The sequence below is a fragment of the Xenopus tropicalis genome, chromosome 8 (genome assembly GCF_000004195.4).
Source record: "Xenopus tropicalis strain Nigerian chromosome 8, UCB_Xtro_10.0, whole genome shotgun sequence".
Lineage (NCBI taxonomy): Eukaryota > Metazoa > Chordata > Amphibia > Anura > Pipidae > Xenopus > Xenopus tropicalis.
Genome location: NC_030684.2, coordinates 74,144,335 through 74,171,953, shown reverse-complemented (window position 1 = coordinate 74,171,953; position 27,619 = coordinate 74,144,335). Strand labels below are relative to the sequence as shown.

Below are 27,619 nucleotides of genomic sequence, written 5' to 3'. Positions count from 1 at the left end.
AGGAGCACCAGCTCGGGGTAAAAGGTAAGCGATTAAAGTCACTGGGGGGTGCCTAACATTTTGGCACCCCCCAGTGACGCAGCCTTTTTCTTCTCCTTTAAGTCTTGAATTCCCTCTATCCACATAGTTTAACATCCACACCATGTATAACCTTTTTCTCCCCATGTTCCCATCACAGTGACTTTCCCCTTCCCCATGTATGGGCCATTCTGTAACCATGTGCAAATCCCAGACATATTCCCCCCGTCAATATTCTCAGCTCCCTTGCCTCTGTCTCCTTATGCCCCTTTCTCCACCCCATTTGCCACTTATTTTCCTTTCTTCCCATGTACTAATCTTTGCTAATCTCTTCCCCCCCTCCCCACACGCCACCGCCAGCAGCGCGCATGCGCAGGCATTTTAAAATCCCATACGAAGCTGTGAGGAGAAATCCCCATTGCTCCATATGGGAGCGAAATGTCACAATTTCGTTGAGGCGGGTGGCATGCCGCCCCTAAAATTGTGCCACCCTAGGCCTGGGCATTTGTGGCTTCGTCACAAATCCGGGCCTGAATCTTTAGTCACCAACTACCACTTTCCCCTTTGTGCCAGCATGTCTGCTTCATGCTCAATTTTTATTTTCCCAATGTGCTAAACAGACACTTTTATACATGGAGACACAGAGCATTATCATCAGGTTCCATCATGAGCCAGTTGCAGCCCATTCTCTCCATAAAAAAATTATTGTTAATGGAAAAAAATGCCTTATTATTACGTATTTATAAAGAGCCAACATATTCCTCAGCGCTGTACAATAAGTGAGTTTCATACACTGGACATTCAGAGTAACATATAAAGCAACCAATAACCGACGAAGAGGGCCCTGTCCAAAAGAGCTTATAATCTACAAGGAGAAAGGGTTGAGACACAAGGTGTGGGAATGGGCAAGATCAGAGTTAAGTTAAACTAAGTGAGGGCAAGCTTCTCTAAATAAATGTGTTTTTAGATCTTTTGAAGGCAGAGAGATTGGGAGAAAGTCTTGCAGATTGTGGGAGTGAATTCCAGAGAAATTTAATTGTACATTTTCATACAATTACAACATTTAGAGACTTTTTTTTGCCTTAACTTTTTTTTTTTTAAACAGGAATTTCCATGTATGAGAAAAGCAAAAAGGCAATTTTTTTTTATTAAAGTGGTCGTTCGTCTTTAAATGAACTTATACTACATTGTAGTGTGCACTATTCTATAACATAGTAAAAGATAGCTTGGACATGGCCCAGAAGAGAACATTTTAGTGGTTACTGACATGAACAGTTTCTAGAAAGACATTTATTAACAGTTACAATACTTACAGGATAAAACGCAAGAAGAGCACGTCACATGACCGCTCAGTATGAAATCACCTTAGAACTAAGCCCAGTTAGCGGTGCTGCAGGAGAAACAACGCGGAGAAGACGTATAGCCCTACGCACTTATGGGGAATTTCGCGATATAAAATGCAGTTCCTATTGTAAGTCAAAGATTTGGAAACTTACGCAGCCAACCTGTACTTATATACGCATTACAATTTACAGCCTGGCGTCCCGTATCATGTGACATGACTGCCATGCCGTGGGATCATGTGATGGGAAGTACAGCAGCCGATACATAATAGGAAGTGCTGGGGCAGGGATATACCTGTCTGAGAAGTAACCAGTTATGTGGATAGAGACATACAGTATCGCCTTAGTCAGGAGGGGCGTGCTAAAGCCGTTCTAATAGAAGAGAGAGAGAGAAGGAGGAGGAAGAGAAAAATGGAAATAGAAAGGGGAAAGAAGATGGAGAAGCAACATCATAAAGCCACAGAACTCTTTAACTGGAAATCTGTTATCAGCTTGTGGCTGTGCCTACTCCCAGCTCTGTTTAGTGTAGGTTGGAGTGCGCCCTATAAACAGGTATGAGGGCTGAGGTCCTGCAGTGTGTAGGTGCTGCTGCTTTTCTATGCTTTATGGGTTTATCATCCTCTGCCATTATGCACAAGAACGCTAGCCTTTTATTTCTTTATTTGTCTGTATCTGCTTCCAATTCTCCCTCTTTCTTCGTGTTTCTAAAATCACTGCACTGGGGTGCAACAATAAAACTTATTTTGGAAACTGGCAAGAAGTCCAAGAAGGAGTAACATGCTAGATGGAGAGTGGCTTTAATGATTCTGTTGTGAATATGCACTATATTTGCAAAATGCTCCAAGCATTAAGATCTTACTATGAAACCAGGACTATAAAGCTGGTCCTCTCATTGCTGCTATTTCACTTTACCCCTTACTTTTCTGGGAAGGCTTTCCGCTAGATGTTAAAACATTATAAGAAGGATTTGCTTAAATTCGGCCACAACAGTATTAAGTAAGGTCGAGCACTGATGTGGGAATATTCACTCTGACCCTCTGCCAGTGTCATTTGGGATAAGGTCAGGTTTCTGATTCCACCCCATTCTGGAAAACCTATTCTCTATTAACCTTGTTTTATGTAAAAGGTCATTGCTTTATGTTGAAAGTCCTTCCCCAAACAGTTGACCAAGGTAAGAAAAACAGAATTGTCAAGAAAGTAGAATTGCAGTTTGCTTTTCCTGGAATCAAGAACCCTTGCCCAAACTATGCATAATTATTACTCCCACAATTCTCCTCTAACTGTTTATGCATTTAAGCAGAAGGTGTTTCCTACATCCCCCAAATCAGTACAGATCTTTAGTTTGTGTTTATAAAAAGAGCCCTGCTCCCTACAAATTGTTATGTTAACAGTGCTTTTAAAGGCAGTTTAGATCATGTCAGTAATTGTTCAAGAGGATAGACACTTTTGGCTATATAATGTTGTATAAGAGGACAAAAAGATAAAAATTCTACATTAAAGAGTGAGTTTAAAAAAAGTTCAACAAAAAGAAGGAGAAGAGACTCACACTCAGTGAGACTATTAAGATCAGACTACACTGGGTGTCTACCACCCTTATTCATTTATGTAGAAGCAAACAAAATTAAGTGCTTGGTCTGAACCCAACGTTAAAACTTAACATTTAATTCATATTCAATTAAAAACTGAATAATAAATAGATGAATAAATAGGGATTCAAATTCATTTGCTCATATCAAACAAGTGGCTTGAATTAATTAAAAACAACAAGTGAATCAAACGTTATAGACTATTCCGATTTAATTGATACACGTGATTAGTCTCATTACAAATTCATGAGCAGTCACACCATCAGTTTATTTCAGAACACAGTCACTGGGGTTGGAAACGCAAGGATACAGGCAGCTTATAGCTCACATCTACTTATAATGGGGTGCGCGCATTAATTTAGTAAAGGGGAAATATTGCAGAGGGAAAGGGTCAAAAAAAGTGTACAGCCCAAGTCCTATGATGGCCAAAGCCAGGGGGGAGCGTAAATAAACAGTTAGGGGTATATTTATCATGCTGTGTAAAAAGTGGAGTAAAACTTTACGAGTGATGTTGCCCATAGCAGCCAATCAGATGCCTTGCTTTGGTTTTCTAAGTGTTGTAATATAATTGCTGATTGGTTGCCCTGGGAAAAATCACCACTAATGCTTGACTCCACTTTTTACACAGCATGATAAATATACCCCTTAGTGTAAAAGGCATACAGCAGCACCTCAATCATCCATTAAAACGCTGTTGCTGGAAGCTGCCGAAGTTAGCAGCAGGATGAGGACCCGCCTTGATGGGAAGGAAGGGGGCCTGCCCTTAGGTTAGGAACTACTCTTAGCAGCTCTGAGAGCTGGACATTTACTGGGGTGACATCCGGTGCTGGGGGGAAAGGAAGAGCTTAATGCCGAATGATTCAGACCACAGTGTTAGCTGTGGTCTTTCGTGGGGAAGGTGGTAGGTGTTAGGAGAGCGCCATACTTGTGCTGATGAATGAGTGTGTGCCTTGCTGGGACGCCGAGCTTATTATACGGCTGATGTTAGCCGAGGGAAAGTGTAATCTGGCGATCTGCAAGCACCTCATGTAAGCAACCAGCAGCAACGACATTTTAATGGATGATTGAGGTGCTGCTGTATACCTTTTACACTAACTGTTTATTTACGCTCCCCCTGGCTTTGGCCATCATATGACTTGGGCTGTACACTTTTTTTGACCCTTTCTCTCTGCAATATGTCCCCTTTGCTAAATTAATGCGCACACCCCATTATAAGTAGATGTGAACTATAAGCTGCCTCTATCCTTGCGTGTCCAACCCCTGTGACTGTGTTCCGAAATAAATTGATGGTGTGACTGCTCATGAATTTGTAATGAGACTAATCATGTGTATCAATTAAATTGGAATAGTCTATAACTTTTGATTCACTTGTTATTTTTAATTAATTCAAGCCACTTGATTGATATGAGCAAATAATTTTGGATCCCTATTTATTCATCTATTTATTATTCAGTTTTTAATCGAATATGAATTAAATGTTAAGTTTTAATGTTGGGTTCAGACCAAGCACTGAAATTTGTTTGCTTCTTCATGAGTTTAAAGAAAACAAGTAATTGTTGGTACTGTCTAGGAAGGCTGGCTACTCTGTTAATTTAGCGGATCACAGAGACAGGTACCTGGATACCCTGTAGAGGTCCTGCTGCAACTTTATAAAAAAAAAGATTCCTCGCTAGGGGCCGCAGTAAAGGATAAACAAAGATATAGTCTGAATAGGAAGTGAATAACACAGGGCCAGACTGGACTGGTGGAACACTGAAAAAAAACACGGTGGGCCCGCCCCTCATGGGCCCCACCAACCCAGACCCATTCCCCCATCTGAACTGAAGTGCAGGTTTTTTTTTTTAAACGTTCATTTAGTGGTGACCTTACAAGTGGCTAAGCTCGCTTAGATGCTGGTGCTGGCGGGATACTTCTGTTACAGTTATAGCTATTCATAGCACCTTTCTCCTACACTAAGAGGTATATATGTATACTAAGAGGTATATATGTAGGGTATATATATTAGCTACAGTACTGACAGCGTCACATATGTAAAACAGGGTTTCTCATTTGCTTTGGGAGTAGTTGGAGCAGTAACAAGTTTCCTGGTGTTGTAATCAAGTCATATGGCTTGTTAATTAACTTTTCTATTTAGCCTTTGTATGCAATGTGTGTGCTTTGGGAAATTAAAAAAAAAATGCAGGAGGTGGGGGGCCCTTGGGGTGCCAGCTATGGTGGGCCCCATACACCCCAGTCCCAGGCACATATAATGCTGTAATTGTGTTCCACACAAACATAATAGCCAACAATAGTCAACAATCCCTGGGGGGTTTGCCAAAATTCAGGCAATGCCAGTAATTGTATTTACTTACCTGATACCTGACCAGTGCTCCTGTAAGCAGAAAAATGCGCTAGTCTGGGGTTCTTCCAGCAGGCACCATGGAGCAATCTTCTTCCTGCACGAGTGTGCATGTTCAGTAGAGGTAAAAGCCAAATTTTAACAAAAAACCCGGCTTTTTCACTCCACTGTGCATGTGTATGCTACGAGATTTTGAAGAAATGAAAAGCAGAAGAACATTATCTCTCTGTGATGCTTGCTATGAAGAGCCCCAGACCAGGGCAGTTTTCTGCTAACAGGAGCAACGGCCCAGGGTATCAAGTAACTTAAGTACACAGAAAACAAGTAACAAGTGTATAAATCAGCAACAGCACCTGGTATTGCAAAAAATATTTGGTAGAAATATATTTAAGCTATTTAATAAAAATAATTATGTTCAATAATTATTAGGAATTAAGAAACTAGGTCTTAGGTTCTCATTAAATTTTATAGTAATCTACAGAAATGTCCACCTACTACTTAGAAATTAGATTTAGTTTAAATACGGACCCAAAACCTAATTTGAATATGCAAATGGATTCAACCAAGGTGAAGATTATTTGTGCCAAAATTCACAGAAAAAATTGTCAGTTTCCATTATTACATTATCTAAAGTCACACGATTTTAAGGTTTTGGTTCAGCCAGGCGCTTGGATTAAGAGGCTCTTATTTGACTAAATCCAGAATTCAGAACCTACTCCATAAATGATTAGTTGATGTTAAAGAAAACATTTAGTATGTTATAGACTAAATTGTTCTTCGTTATTGTTTTTTGTAGTTTTTTAATGATTTGCCTTTCTCGTCTTCCTCTTTCCAGGTTTCAAATTTGGGTCACTGACCCCGGCAGCAGACCCTCTACTATTCACAGTCCAGTCTTTCATTCAAATCAATACTTGGGTGCTAGGGAAAACAACATCCTAGCAACATCCATAGCTTCTGAAATACCAGAATGGGGAGCTGTGAACAAAAAGCTAAATAAATTTGAAACCACTTTAAATAAAAAATGAACACTTCAATTGCAAATTGTCTCAGGATATCCCTCTCTAGATCAGTGATCCCCAACCAGTGGCTTGTGAGCACCATGTTGCTCACCAACCCCTTGGATGTTGCTCTCAGTGCCCCCAAACCAGGGAGTTATTTTTGAATTCCTGACTTGGGGGCAAGTTTTGGTTGAATACAAACAAGATTTACTACCAAATAAAGCCCCCTGTAAGCGGATAGTGTACATAGAGGTTCCCTAATAGCCAATCTTAGCCCTTATTTGGCACCTCCATGAACTTTTATGATGCTACATTTGACTGTGGCTCACGAGTAAGAAAGGTTGGGGTTCCCTTCTCTAGATCATACTAAAAGTTAATTTAAAGGCAAACTACCCATTCAAGCCATGTGTGGATTTTAAACATATTTGAGATCAAAATCTGTGTTTCAGAGTACTCAAGCAAGATGGGGTTGGATATGTTTCTTGCAGTACACACACCTTAAGGCTTCTTGGTGGTGTTGTAACTATACAACTTGCACTTCTTCTCAGTGTTTTGAAGTTTATTTTGCACACTAAGGCACGGGAGTCCATACAATTGCCACATTATATGTGCCTTACAGTGGTCCTCTATTAGGTTTTATGGACTTCCTTGCCAGACTATATCTTTAATTATGCTACGTTGATTTATTTTGTTTTTCTTCTGTTTTTTTCCATGACTAAACTCACTTTGTTAAAAAAACAAATACGAATACCTCAAAATCTTTGTTTAATTAAGAAGAAGATTGACTTCAAATTCTACGTGACTTCACCGGCTTATAGATGGTGTAGTTTTGTATTCGAATTTTTGTGGTTTTTATACTTAATGCATTTAAAAAATGTGTGGTTTTAGAGTAATTATTTAAATGCACATTTTTTTGTGCTCAAAATTTTGATTTACAAAAAAGAAAAAAATACAAACTTTTATAAATCTCATCCTAAGCATTAAGAGGTTGAGTGCATTTTTATGTAATGGTTTTGTTGTTGCGAAGCAAAAGCATAAAGTTTATTGTTTTTTTTCTAGATGCTCTCTGTATGGAGTCAGGTGTTGCTACTGTTTGTTTAGTACAGACATTGGGGAATACAAGGATCTTTTTGTCTTAATAGGCAGATGTTTTCTGCCTGTGTGTTTGCATAAATGAAAAATAAAGTGTGTTTGTGCAGTCAAAAAGCTAACAGATGTATTTGTGTTTGCAAAATAAAATGATTGAACTTTGATTTTTTTTTTAATTTCTTAATGTAAGCAGGACAGGGCTAAACATTTTAGCAAATCCTAAGAATTAATCCTCCGTTTTTTTCTAATTGCCTAGAACTATTCTATGTTTTTATGTAGACACATAGCCTAAGTATATTATATGGGGCTGATGCATTTCAACTTTATTTCTTACAGGTAGCCCCCATAGTCACAATGGAGCAGCTATTGTGGGTTAGTGGGCGTGTGATTGGTGAAGTGGACACTTACCGTATACCTATAATTACATACACACCAAGAGGACATCTCATTGCCATCTCTGAAGCCAGAAAACACTCTTCCTCTGATTTGGGGGCGAAATTTATTGCCAGTCGTAGATCACAAGATGGAGGTGAGAAGTACTCAAATATAATACAGTAGAACCCCCATTTTAAGTTTTTCAGGGGACCAGAAACAAATGGTGCAAAATCTGGGAAAATGTAAAATCAGGGAAGTTATTATATGTTATGATATATGATATATTAGTGGGACCACAAAGCAATGGTGTAAAATGCAGGAAAACATAAAATCAGGTGATGGAAAATGTAGGTTTCATTGTATCTAACATTGGAAATTCAGCACTCATACTAAATGGGACTTAGAGAGAGGAAACACTGAACACTGGTACAGGTATTAAAGTGATACTGACAGAAGAAATTAAACCTTTTTTACATCTTTCATAACATTGTCTTTGCATGAGGTTTATAATTTTGCCATAAACGTATTTCCTGAGGCTTTTACATTTCCTATCTGATCCCCCATGTTTCTCTATGAGGGGGTGGCCATATTTGTGCAGCAGGAGTCTGTAAGCATTAGAAGCTATAACAGGCAGAGAAGGGACAGTCAGGTTGGCAAAACAGTCAGGTTTAGGAATTTCAAGTAACAATTACTCACAAAAGCAGCGATTTTTCAGTGAAAAATGATCAACATGACCTATAGGTAACTTTTTTTTTAGATTCATATTTTAAAAAGTAGTTTTTTCGTGTCAGTATCACTTTTCTATGGATTAGCACATTCTCTCATGCTACATTCTTATTGTAATGGCAGTGGGATAATTTTCAGGGCCCCACTAATTTTTTTATACTGGGCCCCAGCTGAAATTGCAGATCACCTGTGGGTCCCCCTAAAGAGGAAGCAGACCCAGGCCATGCAAACAAAAAGCTAACTAATTGCAGTTATGTGTACCATGTGGCCTCCCTTCAAATTGCTGACTGACTAGGTTAGAGAGATGCAAAAAAGGAAGTTCTGGCTATTATGGTAGACATTTGCTTACCCCAGCCTTTATAGATCACATTTTTGTCTAACTAAATGAATTTTTAATTTTGCACAGCATATCTATTTGCCCAGTTTTATTTTTGCACTGAACAGTTATTATATATATTTTATATAATATATTATATTATACAGTCTTGTATTTTAGGCAACAGGTCTTTTTTGTACTTCAGAATAAATAGAGCTATGCATAAAGAAGAAATATTATCCCAGATACCTAAGGGACATGGCAGACAGGGAGATTAGTCGCCGCATGACAAATCTCCCTTGTTGCAGGCGACTAAACTCCCCGAAATGCCATCCCACCGGCGAGAAAGTAAGTCGCCGATGGGATGGCATACGCGGCACTGAAATCACTGAAGTTTCCTCTGAAGGCAACTTCGGCGATTTCGGCAAATCTTCGCGTTGCGTATGCCATCCCACCGGCGGTTTACATTCTCGGGAGATTTGCTACAACAACCTACAGATTAACAGACAAAACTTTAGAGCCTAAACCCTAAAACTAAATATGGCAAAAAATGCCATATTTTATATGCTGTACTTTACTGCACAATCCTAAAGTTTCAGCATCTGGATAGCAGCAAAGATCCAGGACTTCAAACTTGTCACAGAAGCTCTCCATCTTGGAAAGTGTCTGCAATACTCACATTCTCAGTGGGCTCTGAGCAGCTGTTTAGAAGCTGAACTTAGGGGTCATAGCAAATTATCAAGCAGAAAATGAGTATGGGCTCATATAAGCTGATTCTACAGGTCTGATGAATGAATTTCTGATGCTAATTGCACTGGTTGCTGAGGTGCCATATAGTAATTATCTGTATTAATTACTAATCAGCCTTATATTGTGAAATTTATATTCTGTATATACAGTATATTGTGCGTCGGTCCCTAAGCTCAGGTAGGTGGCAGCAGCACAGAGCATGTGCAGGGAATCAGCAGAAAAGAAGAAGGGGAGCAACAGTCATCTTTGGAGGCACAGATCTTCCCTGCTAAAGGGATGTGGTTATGTTTTGGTATAGAATCCCAAAACATAATATACAACATTTCTAGCCTACTTATTTAGTTAAGCTTTATGTCCATCTTCATTTTAACTGTTGTGAGGATGGACTTATTTTTATTTATTTGATATGTTTTTGACTAGTTAGTTTTCCTATTTCTAGCCTGCAATTGATGGGGTCTGGTGAGGGTTTTATAGTTTTTAATTTTTTATGACTCTGTAAAGTATGGTTGTGGAAATGGTTATGGTTCGGGGCTACTTTGCTTCATTAGAAATACTGCAGCTCACCAACATACAATCCACTCTGAATTCTGCAATGTACCAGAAGGTGCTTGATGTTAATATGAGACCATCTTACATAAAACTAATGCTGATCCACAATTGAACACTGCAGCATGACATTAAGCCTAAACGTCCCAGTAAATCAACCATGGAATAGCTAAAAAAAGAAATGGAAGGTTCTGGAAAGCCCTGATCTAAATCCCAGTAATATGCTGTGGGGGCACTGGAAAAGGCAGTGCATGCAAGAAACCCTTCAAACATAGCACAACATTTTGCATGGAGCAGCGGGAAAAAATTCTCCCAGTAACTGTCAGAGACCAGTAGAACTGGAAAAACAAGAGTCTATCACATGTTCCACATAAGGAAATGGCATCTCTCTTCATTTGTTTTGGTGAGTAAATGATTGCAAGTTCAATTTCCATGTGTTATAAGAAATATAAAAAAAAAATATATAGAAAAAGCTTTACTTTGGTGTATTTACTTTGACATAATTGTCACATAATTGTATATGTTCATATTTAAATGTTATTAAAATATTTTTAACTGGACTTATCGGCTAGTTATGACATTTTTTCCCTTTTAATAATACAGATGTATTACTTTGTTTATATGCTTTGGTTATTATTTTTTTTTATGATACATATATGATTACATAAATATTAAAGGGTGCAAACATAGTCTGTGCTGTATGCATAATCTTGCATTTCAATGACAGGTTACACTTGGACACCAACCTCTTTTATAATCGACGATGGTACTACTGACGATGGGCTTAGCCTGGGTTCTGTGGTGGTGGACGATGAGACAGGTGGCATCTTTATTGTGTACACGTTGTGCGCCCACTACCTTCACTGCTCTGTTTCCAGCCTGATGATAACCAACAGCTCAGATGATGGTCTTACTTGGAGCACGCCACGGAACCTTTCTCACGAGGTTGGCACTAAGATGTTTACAGCAGGCCCAGGTTATGGAATCCAGGTGAGGAAGTAGATAAGTAGTTTAGGAATCTTTATTGGCAAACAGGGCCATAAAAGTATATTTTATTAATATCAAAAACAGGAAAATGCAACGAAAAAATAGAGAAAGCAATGAGAGGGTATAATGGAGGAACGGTGATATAAATCTTCTATTTGTGAGTTGCCTGTTCAGAAATGCTCTTTTGTGCAAGTTTTTGAAGTGATATAGAGAGACCCCCTGCTAAATCATAATTATTGTTTATAAAGACTTACTGTACAGTGTATTACATTTACACTAATGTTCTAAAGGGTTTATGTTTGGCCATTCAGATTTTTCTTTTCACACTTTTGTATTGCAGTATATAAGTGCACAAGCACTAACTTAGAGAGAACTTTGCCCCCAGAACTTGTGCAGAAATTGTTTCTTGTAACAGGGTGCAGGCCCCAGACTGGCAATCTGTGGCTACTTGCAAATGTCTGAGGTGCTGCTGTAAGATACCATAGACAGCCACTATTAAGTGGTCTGGTGGGGGATGTTGTACTTGAAATGCCAGGGCCTATTTAGAGTTCTATTTCAGACCTGACTGGCTGTGTTTTTTGCAGAAAAAGTATGCCCCCAATAAAGGGCGCCTAATAGTGTGTGGTCATGGGACTCTAGATGAAGATGGTGTATTTTGCCTGCTAAGCGATGACCATGGAAGTAACTGGAGAAAAGGTGGCAGTTTGCAGGGTCTTCCATTTAACCAGAGGAAAAGGTTGGGTGACTTTAGTCCAGATGAATGTCAGGTAAGCAAAACAGAACTTGGATAAAAAAAAAAAGCAAAAAGAAAACATGGCATACTGGTATTACGATAAACCAGTGGTTCTCAAACTAGGGGGCTCTATACAATAGCTGGTGGGGGGCTGCATAAAGACCACTTTAGGTAATATTTGAGAAGAATGCCAATTCTTTTTTTTGTATTAAGAAGCTCAACTTAAAGAGATACTGACACCAGAAATAAAAACCTTTTTTAAAACTTTTTATTTATAATTTTGCCATAAAAGTATTTGCCTAATGCTTTTACATTACCTCTCTGATCCTCCATGTTTCACTGTGAGGGGCTGCCATATTTGTTTATCACTTTATTCGGGTGAGATTTGAAATTGATTGTTGTCCTAGATATTTATGGAACCATGTATTAACAGCCAATATAATGGTGTTTTACATATGTCTGTAACCCTTTAATCAGTTAGCGGGGTACTGATCAAATGTTGTACCTTACAGGGGACTACTACGCCAAAAACCCTTTATACAGTGTTGTCTTAAACTGTCAATTTTTAACTATGATTTTATTGTATCTTCTTTAGAGTTAGCAGTATTTCCTTTCTGCTGTGAGCAGGGCCGCCATCAGGGGGCACAGTCGTCCTGGGCCCAGGCGATTTTAACTTTAAAGGGGGCCTGGCCGTGCTACAGTTTTCTTAGTAGCTCAGGCCCCCTTTAATCAATTCTGGGCCCTGTCATTGGTGGTCAGCAGGTAATCCTATTGGTCTCGCCCTGTGCGTACGTGTGATGTCAGTGTGTACGGGGTGCAGTCTTATAAAAGTGAGGATGCAGGGGGTAGCCGGGGGACATAGCTGGAGGATGCAGGGGGAGCCAGAGGAAGCAGGAAGACACTTGGGAGGACCCTTGGGGGGGAGCTGGAGGATTCTGGGGAGGGAGCCGGAGGATTCTGGGGGAGGAGCCGGAGGATTCTGGGTGGGGTTTAGGGGGTCCCTGGCCACCAATGTTTTAGGGGGCCCTGGCTACCAATGTCTGTGTGTCCTTTGTACTGATGGGAGGGGCCAGAAAATTTTGTTTGGCGGCCCTGGCTGTGATTATCTGAAATCTGGCAGCATAATACTTTACCTTTTTTTTTTTTTTTTAAAGCCTTATGAGCTCCCAGATGGCACTGTGGTCATTAATGCACGAAACCAGTATTTCTATCATTGTCATTGCCGGATAGTGGTTTATTCAACTGATGGCTGCGATTCACTTCCCCTCGAAAATGTACGGTTTGACGAAGGGCTACCTGATCCAGCTGTGGCAGCTGGGGCTTTATACAAAGGAGGAGTTGTCTATTTTACCAACCCAGCGAATCTGAATCACCGTGAGTTTTTCATAGGTTTCTTTTTGCTCTTGTGTATGCTAGAACATAGAATTATTCCTGGCAACACTTCCTCACTTCCTCACATCTCACAATCATCATTTTTTCCTTTATTCGTCATATGAATCTTGCTTATCTTCATGATGCTACCTTGCACTCTTATTTATTTTGTTTCTCCCCTCACAGTATTTTGTTTCCACATTGCTCCATCCTGTGTCATATTGCTCAGTTGCTGTACTTTAACCAACCATTTTTTCCCTCCAAATTCTAAGGTGTCAATCTTACTCTCCGATGGAGTTTCAACTCTGGCGTCTCATGGGAGCAGGATTTTTTTCAAATCTGGCCAGGTGCTAGTGGCTATTCAGCTATCACAACTTTATCGAGTAGTGTGGAAGATTCTGAAAACATTTTTGTAGTCTATGAAAAAGGCAGAGAAGACATCACTGAATCTATTGCTTTTGTTAAAATTAACCTTTATGGACGTCTTTGAAAAACTACATTCTACATTGGAAGATTTCCTTACAGAATTTTCTTATTTGTGCCAAACTAACTTTCCATTAAAAACTTAAGTTTCCAGTACTTGCATAATTTTTGATAAAAATTGAGTAAACTTAATGGTCCTGAAAACTGTGTGTGAGTTTGTGAAGGAAATGACCAAATTTTTGCTGTCCCCTTGGAAAAATGCTTATTGTTTTTAATTTCCCTTTTCATCATCCTACTTCATTAGTGCTAGCACTTTTTAACGGGTGGGGAGGTTTACAAGCAAATGATGTACTCCGTTATGCACTTGCTGATTGTGTGAGGGAATAACTGCCTTATGTCTGCTTAATGCATGCAAAGAGGGGCACATACCTACAACATAATATCTGTTGGTAGATGACATTTAGGGGCAGATTTATCAAAATGTGAGTTTAGAGCTTAATACATAAAAATTCACTTACATTCACCAATTGATAAATATGCTTGTTAAAATCCCATAGGAATGAATATATTGTAGGAGAGTTTTTATGTATTAAGCTCTAAACTCACTAAACCTACTACTGTTTAAAATTGCACCTTACTTTTCAGTGTATCAAAATCCTGGTCTAGGACACAACAACTGCAGCTGTCTCCAAACACGACTACAAAGGCTTGCAACAGGCTTGGTGGAAGCTGTATTTCTGCTTCTAAAATTTTGCCTATTTGAGACAAAAGCACAGTAGTTTAAAGGAGACATTTTAAATAAAGTTCATATTGAGTTATAATATTCATCCTCCCTCAAAATGTGAAATTATTCAGAAAGAAAGATGTTTTAAAAGCATTTTACCTCCTAATACTGTCATTATATGAGAGCTGCAGAGACAACCTCTCAAGTCAGAAGCCAGAGTGAAATGAAAGATGGGAGTGTCGCTTCAGTCTCCTACAGGAAGTGGTCACAGCACTGACTGACAGGCTTTACTCAACAGTAGCAGGGAAAACCCCTCCGTGTCTCTCTGCTTGTGGGGGGCGGGGGGAGCAAGTAGAGCAGTAACAGACTTCCTGTGACATCACTAAGCCCTGCCCACCCTATGCATATTCACTGCACTTTAAGTAGCTCTGCTGAAGATCAGGGCCAGAGGCTCTGAGCCATATACTAAAGAGTCTAAACCGGAAGCTGGCATAAGGTCTGGGTAGAGCAGTTTTCAAGCAATTATGGACATATTTGAACCCAAAGGTATTCAAATAAAAGCACTTCCTTCTATTTTACATTATTTTACATGGTTTAGTGCATTGTAAAAATGTATGAAATATGTCCCCTTTAAGTGTCGCTAAAACATTAGGGATGATTGTATCATCACTCCTACATAAAATATGGGCCAACTGAAAGTCACAGGACTCCAAGTCATCTCTTTCGATCTTTTTGTCTACTGTCACTTCCCAGTTAGTAGAACTCAACCACACCACTTAATGCACCACTTAATGATACAGTCAGATAACCTACAGCTCTAAGTCACTCCTTTTAATGCTGTTAGCATGTAGTAGGCATGTGTGCATGTGGGCAGAGCTATGCACCAGTATCTCAGAAGATTGCTGCTCATTAGAGACCCACAAAAAACTGGGAGCCAACAGAGATTTTGGGAGTTATTGACAATAAAAGGTATATAGAAAAAGCACTATGGTTTGTTATGATTATTTACGTATATAAAAACAAAAAATGTTTGCAGTGTAAGTTTGTTTTCTGAATGTTGTCAGGCAGTTGTGTGAATGGTATTTGGATGTGGTGAACATTATTTGTGTGTGCCTCAGTAAATTGCAGTCCTTCAGACCCTATACTCGTTCCCTAAGCTCACACAGAACTCGTGCAAATGTAAGTGCTGATATCCCAGCTTTAGGTAAAAGCCAAATGCTTCATTTATTGCAACTGCTTGAAATAGGTTAAAAATTGAGTCTTATAAAGTAATCTTTGTGAAGTGTGAGCCTACACTGTATGGTGAATATGGTCCAGAGGCAATGAAAATTGATGTATTAAACAAGTTTCAACTATAAGTTACTTATATAGGTTAGATCAGGAGTCCCCAAACATTTCTTTTTTTTTTTGTATTCAATATTTATTTTGTGGTTTCAAGCATCTACATATTCCCAAACATTTCTACCCGTTGGGAGCAATTCTACCATAAAAAAAGTTCCTAGGTGGTTGACAAATAAGGGCTTTGATTGGTTATTTGGTGGCCCAATGTGGACTGGCAGACTGCAGAAGCATCTTTTGGGCAGTATACATGGTCTTTATGCCTCCAAAACTTGCATCCAAGCCAGAAATGTAAAAATGAACACCTGCTTTGAGGCCACTGGGAGCAACATCCAAAGAGTTGGGGAGCAACATGTTGCTCCTGAGCCACTGGTTGGGGATCTCTGGGTTAGACCCTAAAATTGAGTGTTTTTGTTATTGGGACCGAGGGAACTGCAGTGCAGAACAAAACAAGGAGACCTGAAAGGGTATAGGAGTATGGATCTTCCTCGGGTATGCCTCCATTTTTGCAATGAGTCACCTCTGTCTTGGAGATATGAAAGGGCTGCAATTCAGTGTGTAACATGAGTGTAGGTAAGGCCTGTGCATTTAAACCCAGCAGCTAATTAGAGTCCATCCTTACAATCACCTCTATAACAATGTTCCCTTTAATTCCTTTTTGGCTATGTGCACAAAATAATTCTTTTATGCGTACATTTTAAACTTGTGTGTGCATTTTTAAAAACGATTTGCTCAGGTCAGAACAGATTCACAATTTCGTGTTTTTGCACAAATTTCTTTGTGTGCACCAGCCTCAAAATTTGTGTGCGCTGCAAGAGTGCACAGCTTAGAGGGAACATTGCTCTATAACCACTGATGTTTGGTCTTTGGCATAGGAAAGTACAGTTTTGGGTTTCCATCAGTTTTGCAGACAGACAATAAATGTATGATGTTCTAACAGTTGGCAGTACTGGAATGCCCCAATCTTGTGCATGATTCAGACCATGCAAGCTGGTGAGATTCAGGGGCACAGTGCTCTTGTGCTTCATTTACTTACCAGTTGCCTATGGCAGGAGGCAAAAACAGGGCTTTGTGCCCTGCTCCAGACTTTTAAAGTAGTAGTGCTGGATGGGCAAAGTGCAACGATTTAGTTCCAAGGACCACAACTCCTACAATTGTACCTAGCCCTCCATAAACGGGCCCTGTACTGTTTAAACAGAGTGACTGTATGTGCCAGGGTTTATTCGAGATTTACAGAACTGCAGAAAAGCTGATAATACACAATATGCTATAAGATGTCCCCATCTAGCTCCCCCCCATTTGCAGGCAAATACACCATTACATTTGAAGAAATATGTATTTTCACTGCACAGAAGAACTACATTCTCTGTTGAATATATTTTGAAAGGATCCTTTTGCTAGTCGCTCACGGTTAATCTCATCTACTCCGGGCAACTAATAACTAATCTCACTGAAATTCCTTTCCACTAGCAATAAAGTGAATTGCTGGTGGACTGGCATACGTGTTGCTTCGTTTTCCTGCAGGAGAAAACTCTGTGTGACTTTGGACATGTCCATCAAATTCAACCTTTTATACTTATATAACCTGCGTAACTGCAAGCTGATCCAAAGAAGGCAAAAAAAAACCCATCTGAAGCCTCTCTAATATGCCACAGGGGGGAAAAATCCTTCTTGACTCCAATATGGCAATCGGACCAGTCCCGGGATCAATGTGTACTATGAACTATTTCCCATAACCTTGTATTCCCTCACTTGCTAAAATGCCATCCAGCCCCTTCTTGAAGCTATATAATGTATCAGCCAGTACCACTGATTCAGGAAAAGAATTCCCCAACCTCACAGCTCTCACAGTAAAAAACCCTTTCCGAATATTTAGACTGAACCTCCTTTCTTCTAAATGGAGTGGGTGCCCTTGTGCCTGCTGGAATAAGCATTAGAAAGATTGTTATATAATCCCCTTATATATATACACATAGCTATCATATCACCCATTTAGCACCAGCTTAGTTGCCCTTTTCTTGACCCTCTCTAACTCCATAATATCCCGTTTAAGCACTGGAGACCATGACTGCAGGGTATATTCTAGATGGGGCCTTACCTGCACTCTGTAAAGTGGGAGTATAACCCCCTCCTCTGGCAAATCTATACCCCTTTTTATACAGCTCAAAAACTTGTTTGCCCTTTCAGCTGCTGCCTGGCATTGTTTGCTACAGACAAGTCTACAAGGACTCCAAGGTGCTTCTCCTTTATGGATTTGCCTAGTGCAGTCCCATTACGGGTATAAGTGGCTTTCATATTTTTACATCCCAGGTGCATGACCTTAAATTTATCCACATTAAATTTCATCTTAGCTGCCCAGATTGCCAGTTTGTCAAGATCTTGCTGCAAGGATGCCACATCCTGGATAGAATTCCCTGGGCTGCAGAGTTTTGTGTCATCTGCAAACACTGATATGTTACTTATAATACCCTTACCCAGGGCCGGAACTAGGGGTAGGCAGGATAGGCACCTGCCTAGGGCACAATCACTGGGGGGCGCACTTCTCAAGAGAAAGAATTTTTTTTTGTTTTATCTTTAGTGGGTTCACTTACCCTTTAATAGCACAATGGATGTTAATACTGGGCTCTCCTGCCTGCTCCAACCCCCTCTGCACAAGTTCTTTTTGTGCCCCCTATGCCCCTGCTGCCGGCCTTTACCTTAACGCTATAGAAATCCGACACTAGAGGGATTGAGTATGAGAATGCGTGCGTACCAATGTCAATCAACGACTGCCAGTGGGATAAGCGCAGGGGTGGCGCGCACAGTCTGGCACTGAACTAGAGCAATTTTATGTGGTGGTCTGTCTGCTGGCACAGGTACACGGGATAGGAAATGGGGGCTAAATAAATATTTTATATGGCTACACGCTAATGCTGGATGCTGGCACAGGTTCTTGGGGCGCAAGGGAAGGTACTGGCTAATTATGTGGCTGCACTGATGCTGGCACAGGAGGGGGGGCGATCAGGAAGTGGGGGACTAAATATTTTATGTGGAAGCACTGGATGCTGGCTGGCAGAGATACACAGGAGCAAGGGTGGGGGCATTTTTTTTTTTTTTTTTTTTTTTAAATCAAGGCAATGCATCTTTTCTGAGGTTTTAAAAGAGGTATACTGTATATGGGCAGGTACACAGGAGTGACATCTTGGCAACAACTGCATGACAGTGTTAACAGTAACCTTTATTTTCGCTTATTTAAATATTGTTTCACTGCAAAAACATGCTTTGGTTTTTCTGAATATTTACTTTTTTAGTGCACCTTTTGTTTTTCATGTTAGCATATTTATATTTACAGAAGTTATACTCATTAATGTGTTGCAATATTTCTTTATTAAAAACTGAAAAAGTAAAATGGTAATGTGGGACTACTGGGGGGGGTGGCATTGATTGAATACCTTGCCAAAATACCTTGGCCCGGCCCTGCCCTTACCTGCATCATAAATGAACAAATTAAATAAAAGTGGACCCAATACAGGACCCTAAGAGACCCCAATAAGAGGCATTTTGGGGAGATCAGTTGCCGGTATTAGCCGAGATTTAACTGCAGTTGACTAATCGCCCTGTCGGCCATCAGCCCTACCAACCGGCATATTTATCAAAGGGTAAAAATAGAGTTTGCTTCAGTTCTCAAGAAGGAAGGAAGCTTTCTTGTCATGTTTATAAGATTTTTAAGGGCAAATTTTTATCCGTCCATTAGTAAGTTTTCCAAAACCCTATACAAGTGAATAGAAAGCTGCAGAGTTCCTGTTTGAAAAACCCTGTTTTCACCTTTTGATAAGGGGTAGAATAACTGACATTACAGGTTTCCATTTTAAGACTGGCCTTATCACTTAAATAATAATTTGGGATCCCAGGTGCACTCTAAGGCTAAGGGCCCACAGGACATAAAGTCTGCTTCTATCCACTCCTATCTGCTTCTGTGTGTAGCATGTGCGTGCCTGTACCTGAACCAACACTGTGCCTGTTAATGGAGCCACACACAGCAAGGGACCTGTTTCTCTACGCTTGCATACAAAATACAGACAGAGAGAGGCAGGCTGCACACCCTGTGTGCCCTCAGCCTAACGCTATGGGGCTGATTCTCACCCAGTGGATAAATGCAGGCCGAGCATCAGTGCCTCGTTCTCCTCGATAAACACGGAGCCACTGCATGGCCTGGGTGCAGGCACATTGAGCAGGGCCCGGTGCTGAGAGGTACAAATATGTGTTTATCCGCAGGCTGAGAATCAACCCTGTGTTGCATGGGTTCCACACAAATTGTAGGATTGTTTGTTTAGTTTTATCAGCAATGCATTAGTGTTTGAAGCACCTCTATGCCCAGTATAGAGTTTGTCCACCTAGCAGTGTTAATTGATGAAATGACATTAACTGTTCAAACTAAATGAAGTTTTTATCTGTTCTAATCTTGCTGTTCTGAATGAAAGTCTTCCACTTTGTATTGGTGTTTAATCTCATATCTACATGCAGGTAGTTCTGTGACCCTTTCTATAACATGTTCACACACAGCAGCTTGTACATTTATTTTAGATGTTAAAGGTTTTGCAAAGAGAAAGGTAATTAGTTTTCTGAAATATACATTTGATGCTGGTAATGTCAGAAGAATGGAGGATGGAAATTGGTACTGATGCTGGTATGCTGCTAAAGCTGGGAGGGAGGAAAGGAAGTGGGCTGGCACCTAGAAATGATGCTGAGAGGAATAAAGAGGAGAAAGGATGGGGGTGGTAACTTGCTATGATGCTGAGCATGGAAACAGGAGGGAAAGGAAGGGGCTGGTACCTAGAGATGATGCAGATGATGAAGACAGAAGAGAGATTTGGGGGATGGGTCAATGCAAAGAGAAGAGAGGACACAGAGGAAGCTGAAAAAACCCAGGACAAATAAAGGACTGAATTGTAGCAGTGAGGGTCTACAGCAGTAATAGCAGATAGCTGCCAGATTCTTTAGCACTGGGACTGTATTGCAGAATTTGAATAAAAAGAAAATCATGACAAGTCAATCACAGGGAATCCAGCAACTGCTGCAGGCAGAGAAGAGAGCAGCCGAGAGAGTGTCTGAGGCCAGAAAACGTAAGATGTGAATTTAACTGTATACAAAATGAAGGATGCAATTTAAACGGAATGGCTGTAATAATACCATACAGTAGTAATACTGTGTGTGTGTCTCTGTGTAAATATATATATATATCCTCAAATAAAAAAAGAGGGATTTCTAAAAAATATAATTCAAAATTTTATTCAACAATTGTAATCATTTAAGACCATAATTAGACCTTCTGCAGCATGGACCATTGTTTTTTGAGTTTTTCTTTTATTCTTTATTTTATTTATTCTTTTATTTATTTGTTATTTCCTAGTAGATATATATGTGAATATACTATATATAGGTATGCCAGTTTAACATAAACATAACATGAATGTGACTAATGGGTCTCTCTCCCTTCCAGGTAAAGCACGCAGACTGAAGCAAGCCAAGGAAGAAGCACAAGTGGAGATTGAGCAATATCGCCTGGAGAGAGAGAGGGAGTTCCAGATCCAGCAACGCACTGTATGTATTATGTTTTTATACATAGCTACTGTCTTTTTGAGCTGAAACTTATATGAACTTTGCGAGCACAGATAGTAGTGGAAAAACACTGGAAGGACCCTGGGTAAAAAAATTATTATTAACTCCCCCACTTCTAAGGTAGTGGCTCCCCATTTCCCCTTCACCCTTCAGCTTCCTTGAGTAACCCATGACTTCCTGCTGCTAGTTGGGAAAGGTATGTAAATTCATCATTCTCTGAATGGCAGTTGTGATTGAGAAGTAGTTGCAAATGTTAGTTCAGCAAAAGCGTTCAAATGATCTAGAGGAATCTTCTGCAGGGTAATAATAATAATAAACAAGAATTTTAAATGCAGGTTCAATTAGCACACGTACTGTGTAGCGTAACAGTGCTATGTTGGGCCCTTGATTACCTCTTGCACTATGATGTGGGTTTAATATGCACCAGTGACGGGGCACAAGGATGTAAATCCTTAAAATAAACAGCAAGCTAGTTGCACAAGGCAAACAGCCCAAGGACCACCCATTGTCAGACAGCAGAGACTCAGGCAATGCTTGGGCATTACAGTTCAGTTATGAACCTTCTTTGCAAGCATAAAAAGACAATAATGATAAAGTAATTTTTCAAAATCAACTACATTACATTACACAATAATGCATCCATTGTGACCAGCTTATTTTGAGTTATTAAGCTTCAAGCGTTATATGGAGTACCTGGAGGGTCTAGTTTTTTTATACTGCCTATGTTTTATAGTCAATTGCTTTTTTTATAGTCAGGGTTGCTGGCTCTGAGTTGAGCCAAATGCCTGGTATTAGCAATCTTAAAATGCAAGTATCTCATTACACACTAAATATAAAATAAATATTTCTAACAATTTTGACTCATCGCTTGTTCTTTCCACCAAGCCCTGGTACTAATCCCAGGGAGTTACTTCCACAAACTAATATCTTTGATGACAACACTTTATTTGGCTGCCTCACCACTACAGATGGGCAGTAAATAAATTACAACACCCTTCAGATATGGGTGGCCTAGAAGCCCCCAATTTGTTTTCTATTACCTGGCCACACAAATTATAAATGCCTGGTGGTGGGCTGACCAATCTACTAATAATTCAGTTACTACAATAGAGGCCCAGGCTGCCGGCTTATGATGCCCAAAAAATCTTCTGTACCAAGTAAGCAAGGGACTTACAACCTTATCACTGCTAATGAAAGCAACAGTGCAAACATGAGAAGCAGCCCTGCTCAGCTCCCTATGGATTATACTCATGTCTCAATATGTACCCCTCTATGTTATAACCCTCAACTCCCCTGCTTGCTATCTATACCTGATCCAAAAATATGTGCAAAATATAAAGTTGGGCCATGTGTGTGAACATGTAGAAATTCTCCCCTTTAACTTCCTAAAGGCTACATACAATTTACCCAATGAGATGTTTTTCTGAAATGTCCAACTCAGACATGCCCTAAAAACCCATTTTGGTGTCTCCAGAAGAGAAACCACTCCCCAATGATTAGAAGAAATGGTATTCTGCCAAGATCTGCCTAAACACATTGGTCAACTTTATTCTCTATTAAACAAGCCTGGAAACTCTATATTAAAACCTATTTGACAGGTGGTAGAACATAGTATACCTTACCCTGCAATGGAAAATTGGAGTGGCATTTTGAAAACTCATAGTGCTGTGCTTATTAGCTCTAGAGTCAAAATAATTCAGTTTAGATACCTTTATAGATTCTAGTTAACCCCTTATTGACTCCACTGGGTGAATCAGGTCATTTCTTATATTTGCCGTAAATGAAATAGTTGGCAGATACCAATCGTTCGAAAGTGACTTCCTGGAAATGCATTGTAGGTCCCACAAGGACATCGTCAGCTAAACAATACATGCGCAGATTTTACCGTTATCCAACCAAAATGTTTTTATCTGTCTTACTGACTAAATGACGATCACCATGGTATTAAAATTATCATTAATACAAACAAATGTGGAGACACTGGGCTAATTGATCACATGAAATTGCTTTTATTTCACGTTTCAGTAACTTAGTCCTAATTTATATTCAGCCACTTTGATCCACAATATCCTGTACCATATCTGTTTGTCCCTTGTAGGTCCCCTTGTATATGCCTTTGATAACACCTTGCACACAGATGGATATTCCTTTTTGCTGGTCATTTGATCTATGAGCTGAATGCTGTATATATATATATCAGAGAGCACCACAGTTATATTGTAATCAGCTTGAAAAGGGAACTAAAATATTCTGAAAGCTTGCTATGATTGCTACATTCCACCTTTATACCACTTCTGTTATTTTTTATTTCCCTGTAACATTTGACTGGCTAACATGGTACAACAAGTTTTCTGCATCTTAATATGGGTAATAAATACCACTGTGCGTGCATTTTACCACTTACGAAGGGGGTAGGAGGCCCTTGAAATGTTTGGTCATTTTGTGTGTGCTCCACAATAAAACAAATTGGAGGCATTTATTACACCAATTAAGTTGTACATGTACGTCATTGCTGCTTTTATTTGTGATTACCTGCACATTGAGCCTAGTGCTTCTGGAGGACTGCACCAACGGAAAACATATGAAAGTCTGTGCTCAAGTGACCACAAGTGTATTGATTTCTACTGTTCCTACTATATTGGTTAGTTTACACAGCTTGGTTGTCATCGCAAGGTTGGTTATTGTATATTCAAGGTACTTCATTTATTTGTAACACTGTAATCTGATTGCATTACCTTGCTCTTCGTAGTCCTTGTTATGTTGATGTATATGTTAACCACAGTTCATTGTCTTTTGGTATTTAGTTATTAGATGGGAGAAAAGTAAAACTCAAATAAATATAACTTAAATGTAAACTGCTAAAGTGCTCAAAGAAGCACCCTAGACCTGGACTGGAATTCAAAATAGGCCCTGGCATTTTAAGTACACAGAAGCCCAAACAGTCCCCCCACCAGCCCAATAAATAGTGACTGTCTATGGCATCTTACAGCAGCACCTCTGGCATTTGCCAGAATGCACAGATCGCCAGTCCTGTCTGAGTAAGTTTATATCAACTCATATTTTAGTTTTAAATCTCCTTTAAATATCACTACAACTTGGTTGCATGTTTACAGATGGGATTGTTCCTCAGTGCCTCAGATCACAACCAATACTTCTGCATTGCATGAAAAAGTCCATGTAGCTTTTCCGTTAATCCAGCCCTGGTTCTTTTGATTCTGACCAGTGCAAGCAGAGATAGCAGAAATATTATGTTTCCACTTATGCAGACATGAAATAACTGATTCTCCATACATCCTAAATTACAATTCAGCTGCATTGAAACCCAAATCCGGTTCTTAACCAGTGGAGGGATTTAGTTGTTCTATGATGTTGGGGATTGGAAATGAATGATTAAACAACTGTTTATTAACAAAGTGTATCTTTATACCCTGTCTGCACAGGCCCTGGGCACACAAGGAGACCTTTCTTCTGAGGTAGAAGCTCGGACTCGCCAAACACTGCAGATGGTCCAAAGCAGCCATGGCAAGAACAAAGAAGCAGTCCTTCGGCGGTTATTGGGCCTAGTGTGCAACGTAAAGGCAGAGCTTCATCCCAACTACCGTTTCGCTGGCAACTGAGCTTTTATTTCTACCCTGCCTTTACCTCCCTTATTTATTCATTTGAAGTATGTGTCTGTATTGTATATTATCTATGGAATGTAACCCTCATTTGGTGGAACGTATACTGTGATTCATGGGAAGCAACAGAGCTATCACTATTGCCTAAATTGCATCCACAATCCCTTGTGCTGCTATAACCGTCTCTGTAAATGCAAATAAATATATACAAATGTGTCTCAAATAAAGAAACAAATTAATCTGTGACATTCTATGATTACTAAGGGGCTGATGTATACAAATTCTAAATTGCATTATTTCCATATGTTGAGAAAAAAATGAATAAAAAACTGCAATTTTCTCTGTAATGAGCTCTTATCTCACATTTTGACAAATCTGCCCCTAACTCTTGTGGCTGTGCAGCTTACTCCTTGGTAGTAAGCTATAATGAGCAGCCACAACTGTCCATAAAGAAACAACGTAGCACAACTGATTTGGAATTTATTGTGCTTAAAAAATAAATTGATAGTGTGAGTAACATTATTGGTTATCTTTTGAAATGCTGAAGAAAACAACAGTCTCTCTATTTATAAAGTGAGGAACATAAGTATTGGAACACCCTCTGATTTTGCAAGTTCTCCTACTTAGAAATCATGGAAGGGTCTGACATTCAGATTGTAGGTGCATTCCCACTGTGAGAGACAGCAGTTAAAAAAAAAATTCAGGAAATCACATTGTATGATTTTTAAAGAATGTATTTGTATTGCACTGCTGCACATAAGTATTTGAACACCTGAGAAAATCAGTGTTAATATTTGGTACAGAAGCCTTTGTTTGCAATTACAGAGGTCAAATGTTTCCTGTAGTTCCTGGCCAGGTTTGCACACACTGCAACAGGGATTTTGGCCCACTCCTCCACACAGATGTTCTCTAGATCTGTCAGGTTTCAGGGCTGTCATTGAGCAACACGGAGTTTAAGCTCCCTCCAAAGATTTTCTATTGGATATAGGTCTGGAGACTGGCTAGGCCACTCCAGAACCTTGATATGCCTCTTACGGAGCCACGCCTTGGTTATCCTGGCTGTGTGTTTCGGGTCAGTGTCATGTTGGAAGACCCAGCCACGTCCCATCTTCAATGCTCTGACTGAGGGAAGGTTGTTGCTCAAAATCTCACAATACATGGCCCCATTCATCCTCTCCTTAGTACAGTGCAGTCATCCTGTCCCCTTCGCAGAAAAGCACCCCCAAAGCATGATGTTACCACCCCCATGCTTCACAGTAAGGATGGTGTTCTTGGGATACAACTCATCCTTATTTTTCCTCCAAACACAGTGAGTGAAGTTTAGACCAAAAAGTTCTACTTTGGTCTCATCTGACCACATGACTTTCTCCCATGCCGCCTCTGGATCATCAAGATGGTCATTGGCAAACTTCAGATGGGCCTGGACATGTGATGACTTGAGCAGGGGAACCTTCCGTGCAATGCATGATTTGAAACCATGACGGCGTAGTGTTCTACCAACAGTGACCTTTGAAACTGTGGTCCCAGCTCTCTTCATGTCCTTGACCAGCTCCTCCCTTGTAGTTCTGGGCTGATTCCTTACCTTTCTTATCATCCGTGATACCCCACGAGGTGAGATCTTGCATGGAGCCCCAGTCCTTAGGAGACTGACAGTTGTCTTTAGCCTCTTCCATTTTCTAACAATTGCTCAACAGTTGATCTGCTTGGCAATTGCCCGTAGCCCTTTCCAGCCTTGTGGAAATTTGTCTCTGGTGTCTTTTGCCCATGGTAGTAGTTGGAGTCTGACTGACTGTGGTGTGGACAGGTGTCTTTAAAGAGCTCAGACAGGTGCTACTAATTTAGATTAATGAGTGGAGTAAAGGTGGGCTAAGTGGGAGAACTTGCAAAATCGCAGGTTGTTCAAATACTTATGTTCCTCACTGTATATATATCTTATAAATGTCACTTAGTGATGTTGTCAGTTATAACGGACACTCAGGGGCACATTTACTAATCCACGAATCCGAATCCCGAATGGGAAAAATTCGTATTGGAAACGAAAATGTTGGCGTCTTTTCGCCGCCGTCGCGATTTTTTCGTATGTTTGCGACTTTTTCGGATTTTGCGTGAATATTTCGCCGCCGTCGCGACTTTTTCGTATTGAGTGATCGTAAACGGCGGGCAAACCTTTCCGACTTTGCTTGATTTTGGAAGCCTCCCATAGGACTCAATGGCACTCTGCAGCTCCAACCTGGCCCAAGGAAAGTCACAATACCGAAGCTTGAATGAATACGAAATTTTTGTACTCTTCGTGACAATACGAATTTTTCGCGACAGCGACGAAAAAGTTGCGGAAAATATACAAAAAAGTTGCAAAAAATAAGAAAAAGTCGCAAAGATACCGATCATTACGATCGGACGCTTTCGGACGTTCGTGGATTAGTAAATGTCCCCCTTAGTATTGTAAAATATGAGGATATTAGGAGCCACCTTGGAGTTTCATGACCTGTATAAAAGCACTCGGCCTTCAGCTTTGCACCTTTATATGGTCATGGAACTCCTCCCATGACTTACATTATCCTTATATTTTAGAATAATGGGTACATTATTCCCTATATATTCTTAACTATATGGTATGCCAGAGAACAAATCAGTTCCCCGCTGTTTGCGTTCTAGATTTAGGGGTGAGGGACTCTAACAATGAGTGGACACAATTTTAATTTGTGCTCACCAAAAACCACTTAATTTAAACAAATAAAATAAA

The 27,619-nt window shown here is 40.0% G+C and overlaps 2 protein-coding genes across 3 annotated transcripts; both read left to right on the top strand.

Moving 5' to 3' along the window:
* The first annotated feature begins 1,394 nt into the window (after positions 1-1,394).
* On the top strand, positions 1,395-13,791 carry neu1 (neuraminidase 1 (lysosomal sialidase)). Of its 2 annotated transcripts, none has more exons than XM_012969002.3 (6): positions 1,395-1,489; positions 7,709-7,901; positions 10,813-11,075; positions 11,657-11,839; positions 12,960-13,179; positions 13,449-13,791. In XM_012969002.3, the coding sequence occupies exons 2-6, from the start codon at positions 7,727-7,729 to the stop codon at positions 13,664-13,666; spliced, it is 1,059 nt and encodes a 352-aa protein (XP_012824456.1). In that variant the 5' UTR covers positions 1,395-1,489; positions 7,709-7,726; the 3' UTR covers positions 13,667-13,791. The 2 variants fall into 2 exon arrangements, with proteins under 2 accessions (XP_012824456.1, XP_002941345.1); XM_002941299.5 differs by having other exon boundaries at positions 1,411-1,913.
* A 6,746-nt stretch (positions 13,792-20,537) lies between these two features.
* Positions 20,538-25,223, top strand: atp6v1g2 (ATPase H+ transporting V1 subunit G2). The gene is made up of 3 exons (NM_001079372.1): positions 20,538-20,763; positions 21,141-21,241; positions 24,700-25,223. The coding sequence occupies exons 1-3, from the start codon at positions 20,682-20,684 to the stop codon at positions 24,874-24,876; spliced, it is 360 nt and encodes a 119-aa protein (NP_001072840.1). The 5' UTR covers positions 20,538-20,681; the 3' UTR covers positions 24,877-25,223.
* Positions 25,224-27,619: the final 2,396 nt, after the last annotated feature.